Source organism: Melospiza georgiana, chromosome 16, assembly GCF_028018845.1.
Source record: "Melospiza georgiana isolate bMelGeo1 chromosome 16, bMelGeo1.pri, whole genome shotgun sequence".
NCBI lineage: Eukaryota > Metazoa > Chordata > Aves > Passeriformes > Passerellidae > Melospiza > Melospiza georgiana.
In genome coordinates this window covers 1,653,459-1,671,547 of record NC_080445.1, presented here as the reverse complement: position 1 = coordinate 1,671,547, position 18,089 = coordinate 1,653,459, and the positions used below count along the sequence as shown (strand labels likewise).

The window sequence follows — 18,089 nt, the reverse complement described above, 5'->3', positions numbered from 1 at the left end:
GGTGCTCCTGCTCTAGCTGGAGTAACTGAATGATTGTGATTATCATGAATTATTGTGATTATCTCAATTACTGTGATTATCATGGAATTCTGGAATGGTTTGGGTTTGGAGGCATCTTCAAGGCCATCTCATGAATTATTGTGATTATCATGGAATTATTGTGATTATCATGGAATTCTGGAATGGTTTGGGTTTGGAAGCACCTTCAAACCCATCTCATCCCAATCCCCTGAACAGACCAAGCTCCCTCAGCTGCTCCTCCCATGGCTTCACCTCATGGTGCCACTCCTTTGGAAGCTCTCCCACAGCTTAATATCTTTTATTTTGGTAACCAAAACTGCTCAAAATATTCGAGGTGGGGCCAACCCCAGCGCAGAGTGTGGTGTTGTGGTCGTCACTAATGAAAAAGGTAACTAAATTATCAGTAAGAACCAATCATGTCCTGGCAGAATCGGTGTGGGGGGTCTCAGTAATTAGATGGGCAATTGGTCTAAATGTGGCAACTAAATGTTAAAAAAGGTATTAGTCTCTGGTGGAAAGGGTGTGTGGGTCTAAGTCTTTGCTGGAGAAATGGGTGTTAATGATCTTAGTAACGACTAAATTTGAAGGCACCAATGAAGGAATGCCTGTGGGGATTTAAGAAGCTCAAACCGTTTGAACTTCACGGAGAAACGTGCGGGCTTGATAGAATTGTGAGTATGAACTGTATCCAGCGTCAGTTTAAATCGAATATTAATGTTCATACAACTGTGATGGGGGAATACACGTTAAATGGGGGATATGTAGTATTGGGACCTCCCTACTGCCTCGGCCAAGGGGGAAAATAGGAGGGAAACGTGGTAAGGAAATGAAGATTAAAGGAAGCTGTGCCTTCCAAAAACTCCAGAGAGACCCCACAGAAGTATGGGACAGTGTTCTCTCTCCGTTACCCGAATAAAGTTGATTTTTGCGGGGTTCCCGTGTCTCTGGCTGGACACTGCCTTGTCCCAGCGGCACTGCCCGCACACCTCGGCGGGGTGTGCAGGGTCCGCCATGGCGGCCACGGTGACACAGTGAACAGACCTCACAGTGCGCTGCGCTGATGCCGCTTTCGCGGAGAATAAAGCGTTAATTTAACGTTTTTACTGAAAAATTAGTTTTATTTAACGCGTGGCAGCCGTCAGCCCGTGCCCTCACCCAACATGGCGGCGGCCCGCAGCCCTCAGGCGGCGCGGTGAGGGCGGAAGGGCGCGCGGGGCTCGGCCCGGAAGCGCTCGGGCCTTCAAAGAGTGGCGGGCGGCGGGAGCGGGGTCCGGGTGAGCGGGAAAGCCAACGCCGGGAATCCCGGGAAAACTGCGGGAAAACTCCGGGAATCCCGGGCAGAACCGCACGGCTGGAAGGGCTGAGCGGGCACCCAGCTGCTCTGGGGGAGGTTGGTCGGGGGGTGCGTTGGGAGGAGGCGGTTTGGGGCTGGGGGGGCGAGCGGCGTGTGAGGCGTTGGGGGTGCCGGAGGGAGGGGAAGGGAGGGGGAAATTAAAGGAAAGGACTTTAAAAACCATCCAGTTTCAGCCCCCTGCCATGGGGGGTTCTACTTCGGTTAAAATCCTTCCTAGGTTTTCTTAAACTGTTTCTTGTTAGTGAAAAAATCCCTCGGAATCAGTGCTGAGATTTTCCCTCCCAGGTGCTGTAACGCCGTTGCTTGTGGGGAGGGATGAGATGGAGGATGCTGGAATTTGGGAATGGGGTGAAATGGGGAATGCTGGAGTTTGGGAACGAGCTGAACTGGGGGATGTTTGAGTTTGGGAATGGTGTGAACTGGGGGATGTTTGAGTTTGGGAAAGGGAGTGGGAGTAGGGTTTTTGTGGTTGTTTTGGGTGTTCCTGGTGTTGCTGTTGAATGTTTTTCAATCTGAGCAATCTGAGTTGCTGTTAACAGGAGTTGTTGTGGAATTCTGGTACGGTTTGGGATGGGAGGAGCTTTAACAGCAAAATTTGGGAAGGATAAATATAAACACCCACCCCCCCCGCCCCCCAGCACTACACAGTGATAAAGTGAAGCTTTACTTTATTCTGGCCAGGATGTGCCATGGAAGATATTCCATATACAGGTGGTTCTTTACTAGAAAGCTTGCAGATTTATACACACAAAACCCAAAGCAATTCCCGTTCATTGGTCCCAAATTTAATGCTGCATCATTTCCAACAATCCAGTCCCACCACTTGCCGTGGGCAGGGACATCTTCCGCTCAATCAGGATGCTCCGAGGCACCTCCAACCTGGCTTTAGGCACTCCCAGGCATCCAGGAACAGCCACAGCTTCTCTGGGAACCTTTGCCAGGGCCTCCCCCCGCTCCCAGGAAAGGACTTGTCCCAAAACCCCCTCTAACCTTTCCCTGTCAGTGGGAGCTCATTCCCCTTCTCCTCATTCCGCAGCCATCCCCACCAAACCCACCAGAAGAACAGCTCATCTCATATTTTAATTTTTTTTCTTCTTTTTTCTTCTTGTATTCAGGCTTCCTTGAACTCTGGATGGAAGCTCCAGTGGGTTTTGAGGTGCTGAGTGCACTGAGGATGAAACATCTGTCTCCAGTGTAATTTACCCAGCAGAGAAGAAGAATTTGGGTCCCAGAGGAGTCTTTTTCTTCCCTTGTTCAAGAAAACACCTTAAAAGTACAAATGGACAGCCAGTGTTACCCTGGTGGCTGCCAGGTGGTTCCAATTTGGAAGTTGGTGGCCGTGTGGCCATCAGAAAAGCAGGCGGAGGAGGACAACGTAATCCTGATCAGTGATGATGATGATGATGAAGGGGAGAGCACCCAAGGCAGTTCAGTCCTGTTTGTAGAGCCACAGGGTAAGAGCTGTTCCCTTGCTGCTGCTGGAGTTCCCTGAAAGATTTGGGGAATAAGCTGAATTAATTCTGTGTTATGCTTGAAATCTGTCCTTGTGCTGCACAAGCGAATAAAACCAGGAGGAAATCCCCAGTTTGTAGGGATATCTTTGGCACCACTTCAAAGGATGCTGCTGTGTACTTTTAAAATACTTCAGATTCACCTCAGACTGGGCCTTTTCAGCTGGGTCCTTTTTGATTTGGTTTGATAGTTCATGGAAGTTGGTGTGCCATTCTGTCAGATCCCAAAGAAATGTGTTGCACAGTCTTCAGAAAGTAAATCTCAGTAATTTCTAACATTGATTTACACCTCCTGCTCTCTCTCCTGCAGAGAAGTCTCCCCTGGAAGAGAAGAAATCAGAGGAGCTGGTGGATGAGGAGGGAGATTTGGTGGTCACCTACTGCAAACAGGCCAATGTGATGCCTCACGCCCGGCACGACTGCAGCACGCAGCCCTTTGAGTATGTGCAGGGCTGGGCTGTCCCCTCTGGGCTCCCATTTCCCACATTCCCCTTTGTGACAGCTGCAGGCAGCAGCACAGCTGGGTAAGGATGGGATTTTCATCCTGGTTTTCCCTCTGCTTTTCAACCTTGCAGGAGGACAGAGAGTGACACTTGCTTCCCCCTTGGGAAAAATGCAGATATTTGTGACCAGTGCTACTGCTACATCTGTGACAAACCAGCTGCTGAGGTAAGGGCAGGGCACAGGAGACAAAACTGGATCAAATGGAGCTTTAGCCAAGCCCTGCCTTAGCTCATATTGTTGGCAGCAGCTCTGCTCAGGTGACTGTGCCTAAACCACTCTGGCTCACGAGTTCTTAAGGTCAGGTCTGATACCAGATGAGTTATTTATTGAATAGACAGGAGGGAGCAGAGAAAGGGCTTTAACAGTTATTTATTACACAGGATGGAGCAAAGCAGGTTACATAAAGCAGTGCACAATAACAAGGTATCTGTATCAAAGAAATAGGATAGATTAGGACTCAGTAACTCTACACTCCCAGGAAAGAGTTAAGGGCTCTAAGAGAATAATACAGGAAATTTGATTAACAGCTCCTCATAACTATTAAAAGTGTGGTTCTGTTGGGGTTTATTTCTAGTCTGGATAATAGTTGGAGTAAACATGCATTTATTTGTCCTGTTTGCTTTGGGCACACAGTGCATTTCATAAAATCAGATTACTAAATCAGACATTTTTTAATGAATTAGAGAAATGCCAGCTTTCTGTCCTCACTGGAGTTAGGAGTGGGGGGAATTGTGTGGGGGTGGGGGTTTATTTGCTTGGACCTTTTTGAATTTCAGAAGACTTAGAGCTGTGGGCAAAGTTGGGGTGAACATGCAAAGACAGGGCTCAGTTCCCAGTGGGGAGGGTGCCAGCCCCGAGGCTCTCTGTGAAGGGCTCAGCAATGACAGGTAATCAATGAGGGGCTTTTTTTATAATGATTGCCATGATATCAAATTGTTGCTTGTCAGATATTTACTCAGGTGCAGGGAGGATAAAAGGAATTGTAACCCCTCACTCAGTGCTGAGGGAAGACACAAAACCCCAGCAACCTCTCCCTGTTTTGTATTTTCTGACACAGTGCCAGCTCTGGACAGTCCCTTCCTTTTGCCACTGCAATGCCCACAACAAGAGCAACTTCTGGAAGGCACAGAGGAACTTTGCCCTGGCTGGAATCCTGGCCACCTTCAACCTGGAGCTGCTGGAGCTGGACACGGAGCTGCGCCGTGGGGGTGGGTGCTCTGTCCCCAGGGCCCTGCTCAGGTCCTGTCCTGGCTGCTCTGTCCCCAAACACCTGGGGCTGCTCAGGTCCTGTCCTGGCTGCTCTGTCCCCAGGGCCCTGCTCAGTCTCTGCCCTGGGTTACAGCTTGGCTGCTCCACTCTAATCCTTGGGGTGTTTTTAAGGAGTTAAATTGCTGTTCCGGTTTATTTTTCCATGCTTGGACCAGGGATGGCTTTGTGGGTGCAGGTTCCTGCTTTTCTCCATCTGGGGGAATCATAGAATGGTTTGGGGTGGAATGGAGCTGGGAGATGATCTCCTTCCAACCCCTTTTCTTGGGCAGGGACACTTCCCAATATCCCACCTAAATTTCCCCTCTTTCAGCAACAAAGCTTTCCTGACCAATAAAACTGGATGCAAACAATTTCCTAAGCAATTTCACATGGGGAACTTTGTCTTTTGATTTTGAAAAAAATAATGGAAAAATCTTTATGTAATTTTTTTTTTGTCTTGTGTCTTAGGAGATCTGCTAGAAAAATTCATCAGGGATCTTTCTGTAGCCTATAACAAATACCTGACAGGAGAAAGGATCTGTCCCCCAGGATATGAATGCTGCTGCCAGCCAAAATTGCCCCCAGGGCAGTGCAGGGTCTGCAGCTCACGGAATATGGAGGTGGTGTACAAGTAAGTGACAACAGGTTTGGGTTTGTCAGGGCAACTTTGATTTATTTAGTGAGTTATAATCAAAATTGTGGCACCTGAGACAGCAAAAATGGAGTGGAGAGAACTTGTATGGTGAGCAAGATAAATTGCATTTGGCTGTAGTTTAAAATCCCTCTTCAATGTGTCTGTAAATCTCCTGTGCTCTGCAGGACACCTGAGGATCTCTGATTGTTACAGCCTGGCAAAGTGGGAACCTGAGGCCTGGGCTTTGGGGTGGCTTTAGGGGGGATATTGAGAGGGAATCCTTCCCTGGGAGGGTGGGCAGCTCTGGCACAGATTCCCAGAGGAGCTGGGGCTGCCCTGGATCCCTGGCAGTGCCCAAGGCCAGGTTGGACACTGGGGCTTGGGACAGTGAAAGGTGTTTGGGTTGGAATTTAAGGTTCCTTCCAACCCAACCCATTCTGGGATTTTTTACTAATTTCTTTCCTAGAATGATTTTCACCTTTTCACTGGTATAACAAACCTTCAAAACCCAAAGTGTTGGTGGTGCCAGCACCTCCTCAGTGTGCTGGAGATCTCTGAAGGCAAGGCTGGGCTCTGAGTGCTCTCAAGCTCTGGGATGGCCACAATTACCGCTTGTTTAGGAAATCCGTTGTTACAGACCCTTGATCTTACAGGCCACTTGACTTTCTCAGGTATTCTGATGTTTTCGAGCTGGTAACAAGATTTTTAAATCAGGCAGACCAAGAAAGCCCCAAAGCTGCTGCTGTCATGCTGCTGGGAGCAGCTAAACAGATTGCCCTGCACAAAGACCCTGCTCTGTAAGTACCTGGCCCACAGAGAGTTCGGGATCTTCCTTCTTTCCTCCAGGGCTGGGGAATTAGTGAGACAATCATGGGGGTTTGTTTATTAGGAAAGGGTAAAAATCCCAGCCCGGGCTGCAGCACAACAAGAGGAAGATGAACACACTGAGGGAGAAGAGGGATTTGGAGCAGGAGGGATTTGGGAAAAAGAAAAGCTTGGATGTGAGAGGGAAAAGTTCAGCAGGAGTGAGAGTTTGAGATCTCTGTCAAAAATCCCTGGCAAGGGAAAGGCAGATTTAATATTAAACAACAAAGTTGGTTGGCAAGATTTGCTCCAGTGCTTACAGGAGAGCTTAGGCACACAAAGGCAAACAAGCAACAACAAACCCGAACATAATCCAGGCATTCAGAAAAGGAAACGAACCGAGAACCACCGAGGGCAGTGTGGGACAAAGGGAACACAAACATGAAAAGGAGCTCGGCCTTAAAGCTTAACAGCACTCCCACTTAACAGTACTTTAAATTATACCTAAGCTTAGCAATTCAACAAAGAAACAGCACTTACACCTAACTTAAGCTTAGTTTAAAACTTAACCTTAATGATTTAAGGGGAATAACACTGCAACAGCATTTAACCTAACTTAGAACTTCGAAGTTATACTTAGCAACTCAGCAAAACACTTTTCAACAGCACAAGGAGCTTTGCTTTGTGAAACCTGAACATTTTGGGGTTTAAATTCAGGTGTTTTGGTAAAAGAGAAGGAAATGATGTCTGGATTGGTTTGGAAGAGCAGCTCCCTGCAGTTCCTGCTGAGGAGAGATCTGGGTTTGCAAGGAGTAGAGGCTGCATTTGTTACCTGAGAATTTTTCACTGTTTTGCACTTCACCACTTGTTTCAGTCTTTGCAGGAATTTTTTTCAGCATGCCAGCTTCCAAGATTTTTCCTTAAAAAGTGTTTTCCTCAACAGTTGAGTACAGAGAAGGGGAAAAGGCAGGAAGGGAAGCCAGGCATTAATTGGTGTTGGTTTTTTCCAGGCTTAGGAGCTGTCAGAACCTTAGCCACACTGCTTCCCTGAGGATTGCTGTCCCATTTCTGTTCCAGAGGTGAGATTGGTTTCCTTGCTAGTTTCAGGTGACAAATCCCCTGTTCAGAGGCACGTGGGAGGCCAGAGCAGGTTGTGGTTGTTGCACCAAGGAGAGGTCACAGCCTGGCAGGGTTCCCCTGGGATGGAGCATGGAAAAGCTCCCCCAGAGGTTGGAGAATGAGGACACCCAGCTCCCTTGGCTTAATTCACTTCCCATTTTAGCTCTAACCTTCACCTTTCCCCCCAAATTCACCTGCCACACAAGGTTGGTGAATGAGGAATTCAATTCTTTCCAACCCAGTTCTATATTCTCACCTTCTCTGGAGCCAATGACAGGTACAACCCAAATCCTTCAGCAGTTCTCATTTTAGGTTGCTGTTCTTGATTTTTTTAATTTCTGACTTGGAACGAAAAAGGGAGAGTTTGTCCTTACCTCCCTGCCAAAACGTAAAGAGTAAACTCTTCTTTTTTATCTCCACTTATCAATTAATACAGAAAAGATTCCAGTAGCAGGACAGGTGCAGGAGCTCAAGCCCAGCACAGTTTGAAGTGTTTGCTGTACACATTCCTTGGAGATCTTTGGTTTAAAGCTTAAACCCCACAGAACCTTGGTTTTAAAAACAACAGCACAATAATAATTTCATTATTCACTACAAAACTTAAAGCAGAAATTCACATACAGATCCAAACAAAAAAACCCCAAACTTGTGTGGTTTCCCATATGATGAAAAAACACAACTTGTTAGTAACTCACCTCATTTTAAAACACCCTTTTTGAATTATTTTTCTTTTCAAATCACAGGATCATAACCCGACTTCAGAGGATGCTGGTGTTGTGTGACTTCCCAAAAATTCTGTATGACAAGTTTGTTGAGTTTTTCCAGTCCATCTCCCTTCCCTGCCACTGCTATGCCTTCTCAAACAGGTGAGTTCTGGGGCCTCTGAGTGTGTTTGGATCCAGTGCAATGTTCTTTCCCTGATCATTAAAGTGGGAGCATTTTAGAGGAATATTTCAGTATTTGCTGCTTTCCCTGTTTGTTGTTTGATGCCATGACTGAGCTGTTCTCCCTAAAGTTTTATTTCCTTTCCCCCAGACTGAGCTCTAAACCCCAAAATGTTTTATTAATCAAACTTCACAATCCTTAAAGCAGATAATTAGTGATGTACAACAAAACACAGTTAAAAATTACTTTCTTTTTATTTTTCCAGCTTGAATGTTTTGCCCTGGGACCACATGCTGCTGACCACAGTTTTAAAAGGCCAGAACATCACTGGGCAGAGGAGACAGAAAGGAAGGAAAACCCACCTGTGGGAAGCTCTCCCTGTTGTGGAGGCTCGAGTGGAGAAACTGCTGGAGAAAAAGAAGTGAGATTGGTTTGGCTTTTCCACTTTGAGAACTCAATTCTTATATTTTGACTGCTCCAAACCTCTCTACTTTGGTATGGGGAAACACAAAACAAACTCTTTTTTAAATTTTTTTTTTCCTCTCAACAAGGCCAGGAGCTTTTTGAAGTCACTCAAAGCCCTTTGAATGCCTCAGGACCAAGAAAAGATTGCTGGAGTGGCTCATTTCTGTGTCTCCAAAAACCCTACAGGTTTTACATGTTGGTTTTCCAAGCAATTCCTCTTCATCAGAGGCTGACAAGTGGAAGGCAGCCAGAAGAGTCTGTTCTGGGTCTTCAAAAAATCCAATATTGCAAAGAATCCAGTCCACTTAAAGAATTCAGCTGCAAGGCAACCTCTGGTTTTATTTTGCCACAGCTGACATAATCTGGGAGTAACCTCTAGGAATTTATTTCCAGCTAATATTTCCAAATATTTAATTATTTCTGTCCTGCGTGGGAAGCTCTCCTGGTTTGCTTCTTTCATTGTTTGCTCTGTGCACAGTTCTGCACTTCCTTCCCCTTCCTTCTCACCTTCTGTTCTTCTCCCCAGGTACAAGGAAGTTGTTCGGTACCTGAGAGCTGTGAAATGCAATGAAAACCAAAGGTAAAGGGCTTTTCCCCTTTTCCTTTTCCCTCTCTTTTCCCCTATTCTCTCTATTTTCTGCTATTCCACTCTCTTTTCCCCTATTCCCATCCCTTTTCCCCTTTTCCTTTTTCCTCCCTTTCCTTTTCCCCTCTCTTCCCCCCTCTTTTCTTTCTCCTATCTTTTTCCCCCCTTTGCTTTTCCCCTCTCTTTTTCTCCCTTTTCCCTTCTTTTTCCTCCCTTTCCTTTCTCCCTCTCTTCCTCCCCTTTCCTTTTCCCTGTCTTTTCCCCCCCTTTCCTTTTCCCTTCTTTTTCCTCCCTTTCCTTTTTCCCCCTTTTTCCTCCCTTCTTCCCCCTCTCTTCCCTGCCCTCTGCAGTGGTCAAGCCCAAGCAGATCTCTCCCCAAATCCTACACAAACCCATCCTAATGAACCCCAAACCTTCATTTCCTCCTCCCAGGCTCCGAGACCTCCGGGATCTGATCCCGTTCTACCTGTGCAAGACTGGGAATTTCCTGGATGCTGCCCACTCCCTGCTGTTCCCTGTGAACAGCCTGGCCTGCTGCTCTGCCTGCAGGATCACCCCCTGCCAGTTCAAGGTCTACCTCAAGATCTTCAGGACAGGCTGTGTTCCCTCTGGGAATGACATGCTGGAGACAGGGCCCTGGGTTACTGCTGGTGAGTGTCACTTCTCCTTTCCTTCCTTCCTTTCCTTCCTTTCCTTCCTTATTTCCTTCCATCTTTTCCTTCCTCTCCTTCCTCATCTCCTTCCTCATCTCCTTCCTCATCTCCTTCCTCTCCTTCCTTATTTCCTTCCTTTCCTTCCTTCCTTTCCTTATTTCCTTCCTTCCCTGGAGCATGGATCTATTCACTTCACTTAAAACACTCATTTTGTCAGCTCATTTTCTGCTGAAAGCAAAGCAAGAGAAACTATTCAAAGCAAATCCAAATCTCTTCATTCCCTCCCAGCATTGCCACTGGCAGTGGGGGTTTGACTTTATGTCTCAGCCATGACCTTGAGGAGCAAACCTCCTGATGGGAGATGTTTCATCATCAGAATCATGAGCTCTGCCTCTGATATAATTGCCATCATCTGTCCTGGGCTTTGTCACCTCTCAGGGTGTCTTCAGGTTTATTTGGGAGTTGTTCCCTGCTGGCAGAATTCTTGGAAGTGTGAGATCCCTCAGTGTGGTGTGATGTCCACAGCAAACACTTCCCTGGGATCACCTGGCTCAGGCTGGATGGTGTCCAGGCTTTGCAGCTTTCCAGAGCTGTGGTTTGTAGCTGATGTTTATTCATTCCTCCACAAACCAGAGTAGAACAGCTGTAAACACCTGCTGGCTCTGCAGGAACAAACCTGTAACCAGGTGAATATCCTGGTTGTGTTCCTGCTGTGGAGTGCCTTGGGCTGTGTGGGGTCTGGGTTTGATCATTTTCATTTCCATCCCTGCAGGCTCTCCCCTGAGGAACACTGTGCTAATTAAGCAGGCACTGAAACTGCTCTACAGCAGTGAGGCACTCTACAGGAATGTGAGTGAGGCCAAAATTCCTTCTTCTCCTGTTCCCTCTCCTTGAGAGGACAAGGATTTACTCTGACCCTTTTCCTCTGAGTAACTCACCTCTCTGCCCAGATTTCACTTTGTAACACAAATGTGCTGTTGTTTTTTAGGCCAAATGTTGGAGTTCCTTCATCATGATTTTGGGGAGCAGTGACTTGTTGGAAAAGAGGGGGCACCTGCTCCCCTTACCCCTGGAGGAGCCCCCCCTTAGCTTCCAAGAGGTACCAAACAGTGCTGGGAGCTGGGAGATCTCCTGGCTTGGGGTTGGACAGGATTCCTGTGGATGTTGGAATTGGCTCCTTCTCCCAGATGCCAGAGTGAGCTTGCAGTGCCCCATCCTGTGCCAGGGTGGCTCTGCAGCACCTGGGGGTTTAGGAATGTTAAAGGCAGCTGGAAATGGGTTCATTCTGCTCCCAGCTCAGGCCTGGCACTGCTCCTGGATCTGTTCATGGTGATCAGAAAGGGCCTGGACAGGGGGAATGGCTTCCCAGAGCCAGATGGGAGATGGGGCAGGAATTCCTGGCTGGGAGAGTGGGCAGGCACCATCCTCTGCAGAAATGCTGAAGTTACTGAAAAGCTCATGAAACACCCATTCCTGACATGGTTTGGGGAGGATCTGCCACCCTTGTCCCTCACTGTCCCCTTGCAGAATGTGCTGGCAGCCAGTGGCAACTTCCTGGAGGATCTCAAGTCTGGAGTTAATGTCTCTTTACCATCTGCTACTTTCTCTGGTCAGGTGAGTGATGACAACAAAGAATTTGACCCCAGCAGTGTGAAAATTGTTGTGTTATTAAGGAAAGCTTCCAAGAGAGGCCTGGAAGATTTTTTTGGGGGTGATCAGATTAAGATTAACACAGTCTGAACTCTGGAGCAGATGTGGAGGTAGAGAACTGAGGGTCTCTCTGCTCTGCACATCTTCAGGCCAGGAGAAATCTTTATCCTTGTCCAAACTGATGGATTTATAAAAGAGGAGGCTGGGAATAATTGATTGTGTCCTAACTCCTCCCAGGGTTTGGCTCACACAGGACACTGGGGCTTCTCAAAACTCAGAATTGCCCAGAAATTCTAAATTTCTTTTCAATTAAGGGTTTCAGGTATGTGGAACTTGTTTGGAGATAGCAGGAATAACATTCCATATTCAATGCAGTCATCTAAGGAGCTGCCTTACTCTTTTTTTACTTTTTTGGAGGAAATTTCAGTTTATTTTCCAAAGATGTGACTTCTGAGCTGGATTTTTTCCCCTATAATTCCATAGTTCTGCTCCTGTGTGATTTCATTTTTATGTGAGCACTTTGAGAGCACCAGCAATAAAATCCCTGTTCCATTCCCCTGTGTTTAACTCTTGATAAGGTTCTTGTGGATTTGCTGTGTGCCCTCCAAGCTCTGTGGCTGACCTGGAATAACTCAGTGCTGGTTTGAGTGGGTAAATAAAGGAATATGAGTGGATAAATAAAGGAAAAGCAGCTCTTAAATCCATTTCTTTCCTTGTTGCTCTCTTGTGTAGCTGCACCACGAGGCTTCTCTCATCCTGGCAGTGCAGGCAGTGCAGCAGATGCTTTGTTGTGACCTTCCCCACTTGACTTCCTTCCTAGAGATAGTCCTGGCTTTTGGGGTGAGTCCCAGGAAGTGATTCCTGTTGTAAGAGATGAAAACAAATAATGTTTAATGATAAAACACCATCCTGGAAGCTTCAGCCACGTTTAATCTGACTTTGCTTTGATCTTTAATGTTGTTTGTTTTTTTTTTATTTATTTATTTTAAGGAATGATTGGCAGTGAGGTTAAATCATATTTTGTCTCTTCTTAGAAAAACTTCTGGGCTCTGAGGCTGTTGCTGGACCAGCTGTGCTGTGAGGAGCACATCCTGTGTGGCACTGCCAACCTGCTCCTGAGGGACCTGAGCCGGGAGGAGGGGACCATGCTGAGAGTGTGAGTGAGCCCTGGCAGGGGGATGACGTGGGGTGCACATCTGGGGAATGCACAGCTGGTGAATTCCCTCACCATGGCTCTGGGGAGCAGTGGTGTGCTGGGAGAGAGGGGGCAGCTCCTTCCCTCATCCCTGGGAGAGCCCCCTTGGCTTCCAGCAGTGCTGGGGGCAGCTCCTGCCTTGGCTTTGTGGGAATGGGCTCCCCCCAGGTGCCAGAGGGAGCTCCCAGTGCCTCAACCCCTGTGGTTTTGTGGTTTTGTTGTGCAGGTGGCAGAACCTCGGCCCCCAGTACGTGGGGGAGTTCCTGTGCCTGTTCCTAACCTGCAGACACAAGAGGATGCAATCTGTGGGGCTCTTCAGCCTCAACGTGGTCATTGAGAACCTGCACCTGTGAGTGACTGGGGACTGCCCCAGGGCCCCTGAAATCAATCCTGGAATTGTCCCATTGGGACTGCCCAGGGCCACCTGAAATTCTGGGATTGTCCCTTTCTGAGAGTAGGGACTGACCCAGAGCCACCTGAAATAAATCCTGGGATTGTCCCACTGGGAACTGCCCCAGAGCCACCTGAAATAAATCCTGGGATTGTCCCACTGGGAACTGCCCCAGGGCTCCCTGAAATTCTGGGATTATTCCACTGGAACTGCTCCAGAGCCACCTGAAATAAATCCTGGCGTTGTCCCCCTGGCCCTCTGAAATCAATCCTGGCATTGTCCCATTCTGAGAGTGGGGACTGCCCCAGAGCCACCTGAAATTCTGGGATTGTCCCCCTGGGGCTGCAAGTTCTGAGGTTCCCCTCAATCATTCTCCTGTAAATCTGGAATCCCCTTGGCTTGGAGCTTGTTGGATTTTTGTAGGTTTTTGAGCCATGCAGAGCCAGGGGTGGCTGCCCCTGTGGCCAGCTGGGAGGGAATGAGTGGGAATTTCTCTGTTTCAGGTGTCCCTGGGCCAAGCAGCTCTGCACCTTTTTCCTCGAGTCTGTGAGTATCCCAGTATTTGTAGGATTTATCAGCAAAGCAGATCCCTGATACCCCTCACCAATTAAATATTGAAATGGTTTTTGTATTTAAAAATATTCCTGAAGGGAATTAACTGTGTTTTGTCTCTTGCCAGGGCTTGGGGCAGCTCCCCTTTGGCACCACAGTTCACCAGGAAGTTTCCAAGTTTGTCAGTGCCTTTGAGAAGCTTTAATTGGGACCAAATCCTCAGGAATATTTTCCAGTTGGTTTTTCATCCAACCAGTCTCTTCCTGGAGAGTTCCTTGGGTTTGCTTTGGTTGTCACCTCCAGGAAGAGTCAGCTAAAACCTGACTTCCCTGGCTCTGTAGTGGGACCAGAGCCACATTTTGGGAGTTTCTTGCAGTTCCACACATTCAGGATTGTTGGAAGGGGCAGCAGCTTGGAGTTGTTTTCAGGAGCTGACAAAAGCTTCTGGATGGAGCAGGAGGCAGCAAAGAATTTTTCCTCCTTTTGGGACACAAACCTTGCAAGAGGCAACTGCTGAGAGGGGAAAGCTGAAAGCAGGGAGCTGAGAACTCCCTCTGCAGCAGTTTGGGGTCAAGTGCTGTTTGCACACAGCTCTGATTTTGGGTTTCATTCTAAACCAAGAGGCTGAAGATAAAACTGAGCCTTATTTTCTTCAGCCAGCCCCAGTGTGGGGCAGTGGAGAGCTGCTTTTGTTTGGAAATAATCCAGCTTTCAGGCTGGCCTTCTATTTTCTGCTGAAAATAAGGTTTAGATTGGTGCAGGTGGCATTTCCCACATCCTAAATCTGATGGGAATTTGGAATTCACTGTGACCTGGAAGAGCTCTGGAGCCTGGGCTGGGCTCTGCAGGAAAACAAACCCCAATGTGTGCCCAGGGGCACTTTGCACATTTCCACAGGGGTCTGGGGGATCTGCAGCTCTTGTTATCCCAAAGTTCCCACAAAAAAATGCACCTGGATGGAAATCTGACGCCTTGTTCATTAAAACTGTCTGAGTTCCATTGTTACTTTGACATTTTGAGTGGTTTTTTTTGGTTGTTTACTTGGTTTGGGGTGGGATTTTTGGGGTTGGATTTTGTTTTGGGCTTGCGGTTTTATTTTTGGCTTTGGTTTCTTTGGGGTTTTTTATATTGGGGGATTTTTATTGGGTGTTTTGGTCCTGTTTTTTGGGTGATTAGGGGTTTTTGACTTAGAGAGTTTTTTGCCTCTTTGGGTTTATTTTGTTGGGGGATTGGGTTGTGGATTTTTTGGGAGGTTGGGTTTTTAGGAAGCTGAGGGTTTTGGTGAGGGTTTATGGTTTTTCTTTAGGAAGTTGAGGGATTTTGGGAGGTTGGGGTTTTTTTAGGATGTTGGGAGGGTTTTGAGGGGTGGGGTTTTTTTTGAGTTGAGAGGATTTGGGGGGAATTTAGGGGATTTTAGGAAGTTGAGGCATCTTTGGGGGGTTTAGGGTTTTTTTTTTTTTTTTTTTTTTTTGTGGAGCTGAGATTTTCCTTTTGAGTATTGGGTTTTTGGTTTAGGGTTTATTTTGAGGTTTGAATTTTTGCCTTGGGGTTGGACTGGGCCAGGCTGAGTCTCCTCCAGATCCCCCCATGCCAGGACCCCAAAGAGGGAGTGGGAACAGATTTAGGGCAGGGGCTTTGTGTACCCTTCCAGCCTGGATTTCTCCCCCTGGGCACAGGAAATCTGGGAAATGTTTCTTTCCTGTAAGTAAACCCTTCTCCATTATTGATCCCTGCTCAGTTTTAATGCCTTGGAGCAGCCCTATGGATCCTTTAGGTAATGATTTAATCTTTTATGGATGAGGAAAAACCTATTCTGGAGCTCTGCACTTCCCTCTGGGCCTGGAGTGCTCCTGGAGGAAGGCTGAGCTCTGCTGCAGGTCAAATGGAGAGGAACAGAGCTCATTAAAAATGGAAAAGTGGCTTTGGAGCAGGAAATGGGGCCTGGAGCTGCCTCACCCCCGAGCTGGAGCAGACACAGTTCTGCTGCTTCAGCAACGCTGCCAGGCAGGAGGGACAGCACCAAAAATCACATTTCACATGGAGAGTTGTGGATTTCACCTGGAAAATGGTGAAATTCACCTGGAAAATTGTGAATTTCACCTGGAAATAAACATAAACAGGGACAAGAGGAGAAGGAACTCCTCTGAGTTGGATATTTGGGGAATTCCTTCATGGAGGAGCTGGAAGGGGCTGCCCAGGGCAGGGACATCCCCAGGAGGGTTGGGGACAGGAGTCAGTGTGGATTGGGGCAATGATCACAGGGATCCATTCAAGGTTGGATTTGGGGATCGTGGAAGGAATTTTCCAGCCTCAGGCTGTTCCCTCTCCTGTCCCTTGTCACCCCCTGGCTGTCCCCTCCTGTCAGGGACTTGTGCAGAGCCAAGAATTCCCCCTGACCCCCCTTTTCTGCAGGCTGAGCCCCTTCCCAGCTCCCTCAGCCCTGCTGGTGCCCCATTCCCTTCCCCAGCCCTTTTTCCCTGGCCCTGGCCCTCAGTCAGCTCTGAGGGTCGGGGTTGGGTCCCTGCCCAGCTCCCCTGGGCTCACAGGGACATTTCCAGCTGCTCTCCCGGCCCCAAATCCCAGATTTAATCCCAGGACTATGGAAATGGCAGCTTAACAGATGGCCCTGCTCGAAAATAGTGCAGAGCCCAGGAGCTCAGCATCCTTTAATCTGCAAAAAACGGGGGGGGATGGACCCCAAATCCCTGGAATCACAGCCTGCTCCTGCACAGAGGGTGGGATGGACCCCAAATCCCTGGAATCACAGCCTGCTCCTGCATAGAGGGGGGGATGGACCCCAAATCCCTGCAATCACAGCCTGCTCCTGCACAGAGGGGGGGATGGACCCCAAATCCCTGCAATCACAGCCTGCTCCTGCATAGAGGGTGGGATGGACCCCAAATCCATGGGATCACAGCCTGCTCCTGCATAGAGGGGGGATGGACCCCAAATCCATGGGATCACAGCCTGCTCCTGCCTGGAGCTGCTCCCGGAAGGGAAGGGAAGGGAAGGGAAGGGAAGGGAAGGGAAGGGAAGGGAAGGGAAGGGAAGGGAAGGGAAGGGAAGGGAAGGGAAGGGAAGGGATGGGAGCCCAGGGCACCCTCCTGCTCCTGGCACGTCAGAAGAACACAGAAAACACATCATTTTTTAATAGATTTTAAATATTTTATATATCCATTTCCTATGTATGTCCTATAAGATGTCTCTTTCGGGAAGCCTTTATATTTTTATTTTTATATTTTATAGTTATTTTTCAATATTTTTATTTTTACTTTTTATATATAAAAATTTATATAGTAACCTGCTAATTATAAATATTTATATAAATATTTTGTTATTGTTTATATTTGTATATTTATTTCTTTTATAATTTTATATTTTCTATTTTTTATATTTAGTTTTTATATTTATATCTATTTTGTGTGTATATATTTATATTTTATATATATATATACACATAAAGGTTGGCATGTATGCGTATGTGTGCATACATGTATATGTATTCTATATATTAAATGTTCTCACGCATAAAATATAGTAAATCTGATCTAGAAATTGTATCCTGTCTGCATAAACACATATGTGTAATATAAATTTATTTTCCACTTCTATTTGATTAAAATTAAAATATAGATTTTATTTTTATATATAATTTGGTATGTGTAAATATATATATATATATATATATACTCATACTCTCTTGTCTTTGTATATATATATTAGATATTATTTATTTTTTTATTATATATAAAATAGTGGGCCTGGATGGTCTTTAAGTTTCCTACCAATGCAAACCATTCCATCTCTTTTATATATACTTTTTTAATAAAAATCAAAAGTAGAATATATATATATTCTATTATATAATATATTTACTGTATTGTTTCTATTTATAATATTATTTATAATATCAAATATTATATTATTTATTCTATCATATTTATAGATATATATAATCTTAAATATAAGTTATAATATTATTTATTTTTTATTATTTTATATTCCACCTTCATCTCCTCTCTCCCCCAGGGAGTTCTGTCCCTCAGGAATGGGGGAATGGCTCCAGCCCCAGTTATTGGGGTGGGACCAGCCCAGCCCAGGTGTGATGCAGAGACACAAAATCCAAACTAAATCAAAATTTAAATCCATATTTAATATTAAATCCATATTTCTATTATTTTTATTGATATAAATATTCAATATTTATTCCCTGGGGGAAGGAGGAGCCCTGGGCCAGGGTTTGCTTGGGCTCTGCTGTGTGCAAACCTTGTTTGTTATTTTTAAGCACCAACTTTTACCCCAGGTTTATTTTTAATGCCTTAACAAAGGTTGGGGGGTCCCACCTCTGCTTTTCCATTGATTATTTTGGCTTTAATCAGCTCCAGCTGTTTGTGGGCTTTTGTCCTTCCCTGCAAAGCCCTCATCAATAATTCTGATTAATTCTGATTGTTGATGACGCTGCCCTTTCACCCGCCCGGTGCTCCATCCCAGCTACTCCCTTCTGCTGGAAATCCTTT

At 46.5% G+C, this 18,089-nt stretch overlaps 1 protein-coding gene and 1 long non-coding RNA gene across 2 annotated transcripts; both read left to right on the top strand.

The window, feature by feature from the left end:
* Positions 1 to 3,249: 3,249 nt before the first annotated feature.
* Positions 3,250 to 4,516, top strand: LOC131090498 (uncharacterized). Its single transcript, XR_009115319.1, has 3 exons — positions 3,250 to 3,326; positions 3,462 to 3,555; positions 4,448 to 4,516. It is a non-coding gene; the product is annotated as an uncharacterized LOC131090498 (long non-coding RNA).
* A 5,015-nt stretch (positions 4,517 to 9,531) lies between these two features.
* LOC131090428 (uncharacterized) lies at positions 9,532 to 12,982 on the top strand. Its single transcript, XM_058035793.1, has 7 exons — positions 9,532 to 9,781; positions 10,557 to 10,633; positions 10,773 to 10,883; positions 11,312 to 11,398; positions 12,167 to 12,274; positions 12,469 to 12,590; positions 12,856 to 12,982. Exons 1-7 carry the CDS (start codon positions 9,532 to 9,534, stop codon positions 12,980 to 12,982), a joined length of 882 nt encoding a protein of 293 aa, XP_057891776.1.
* Positions 12,983 to 18,089: the final 5,107 nt, after the last annotated feature.

What these genes read in the sequence shown, in the direction of transcription:
- LOC131090428 (XM_058035793.1), top strand. Translation starts at nt 9,532, where the DNA reads ATGAACCCCAAACCTTCATTTCCTCCTCCCAGGCTCCGAGACCTCCGG. An exon ending in CCCCCCTTAGCTTCCAAGAG is followed by an intron (nt 10,884 to 11,311) that starts GTACCAAACAGT and finishes GTCCCCTTGCAG; the next exon opens with AATGTGCTGGCAGCCAGTGG. An exon ending in AGATAGTCCTGGCTTTTGGG is followed by an intron (nt 12,275 to 12,468) that starts GTGAGTCCCAGG and finishes GTCTCTTCTTAG; the next exon opens with AAAAACTTCTGGGCTCTGAG.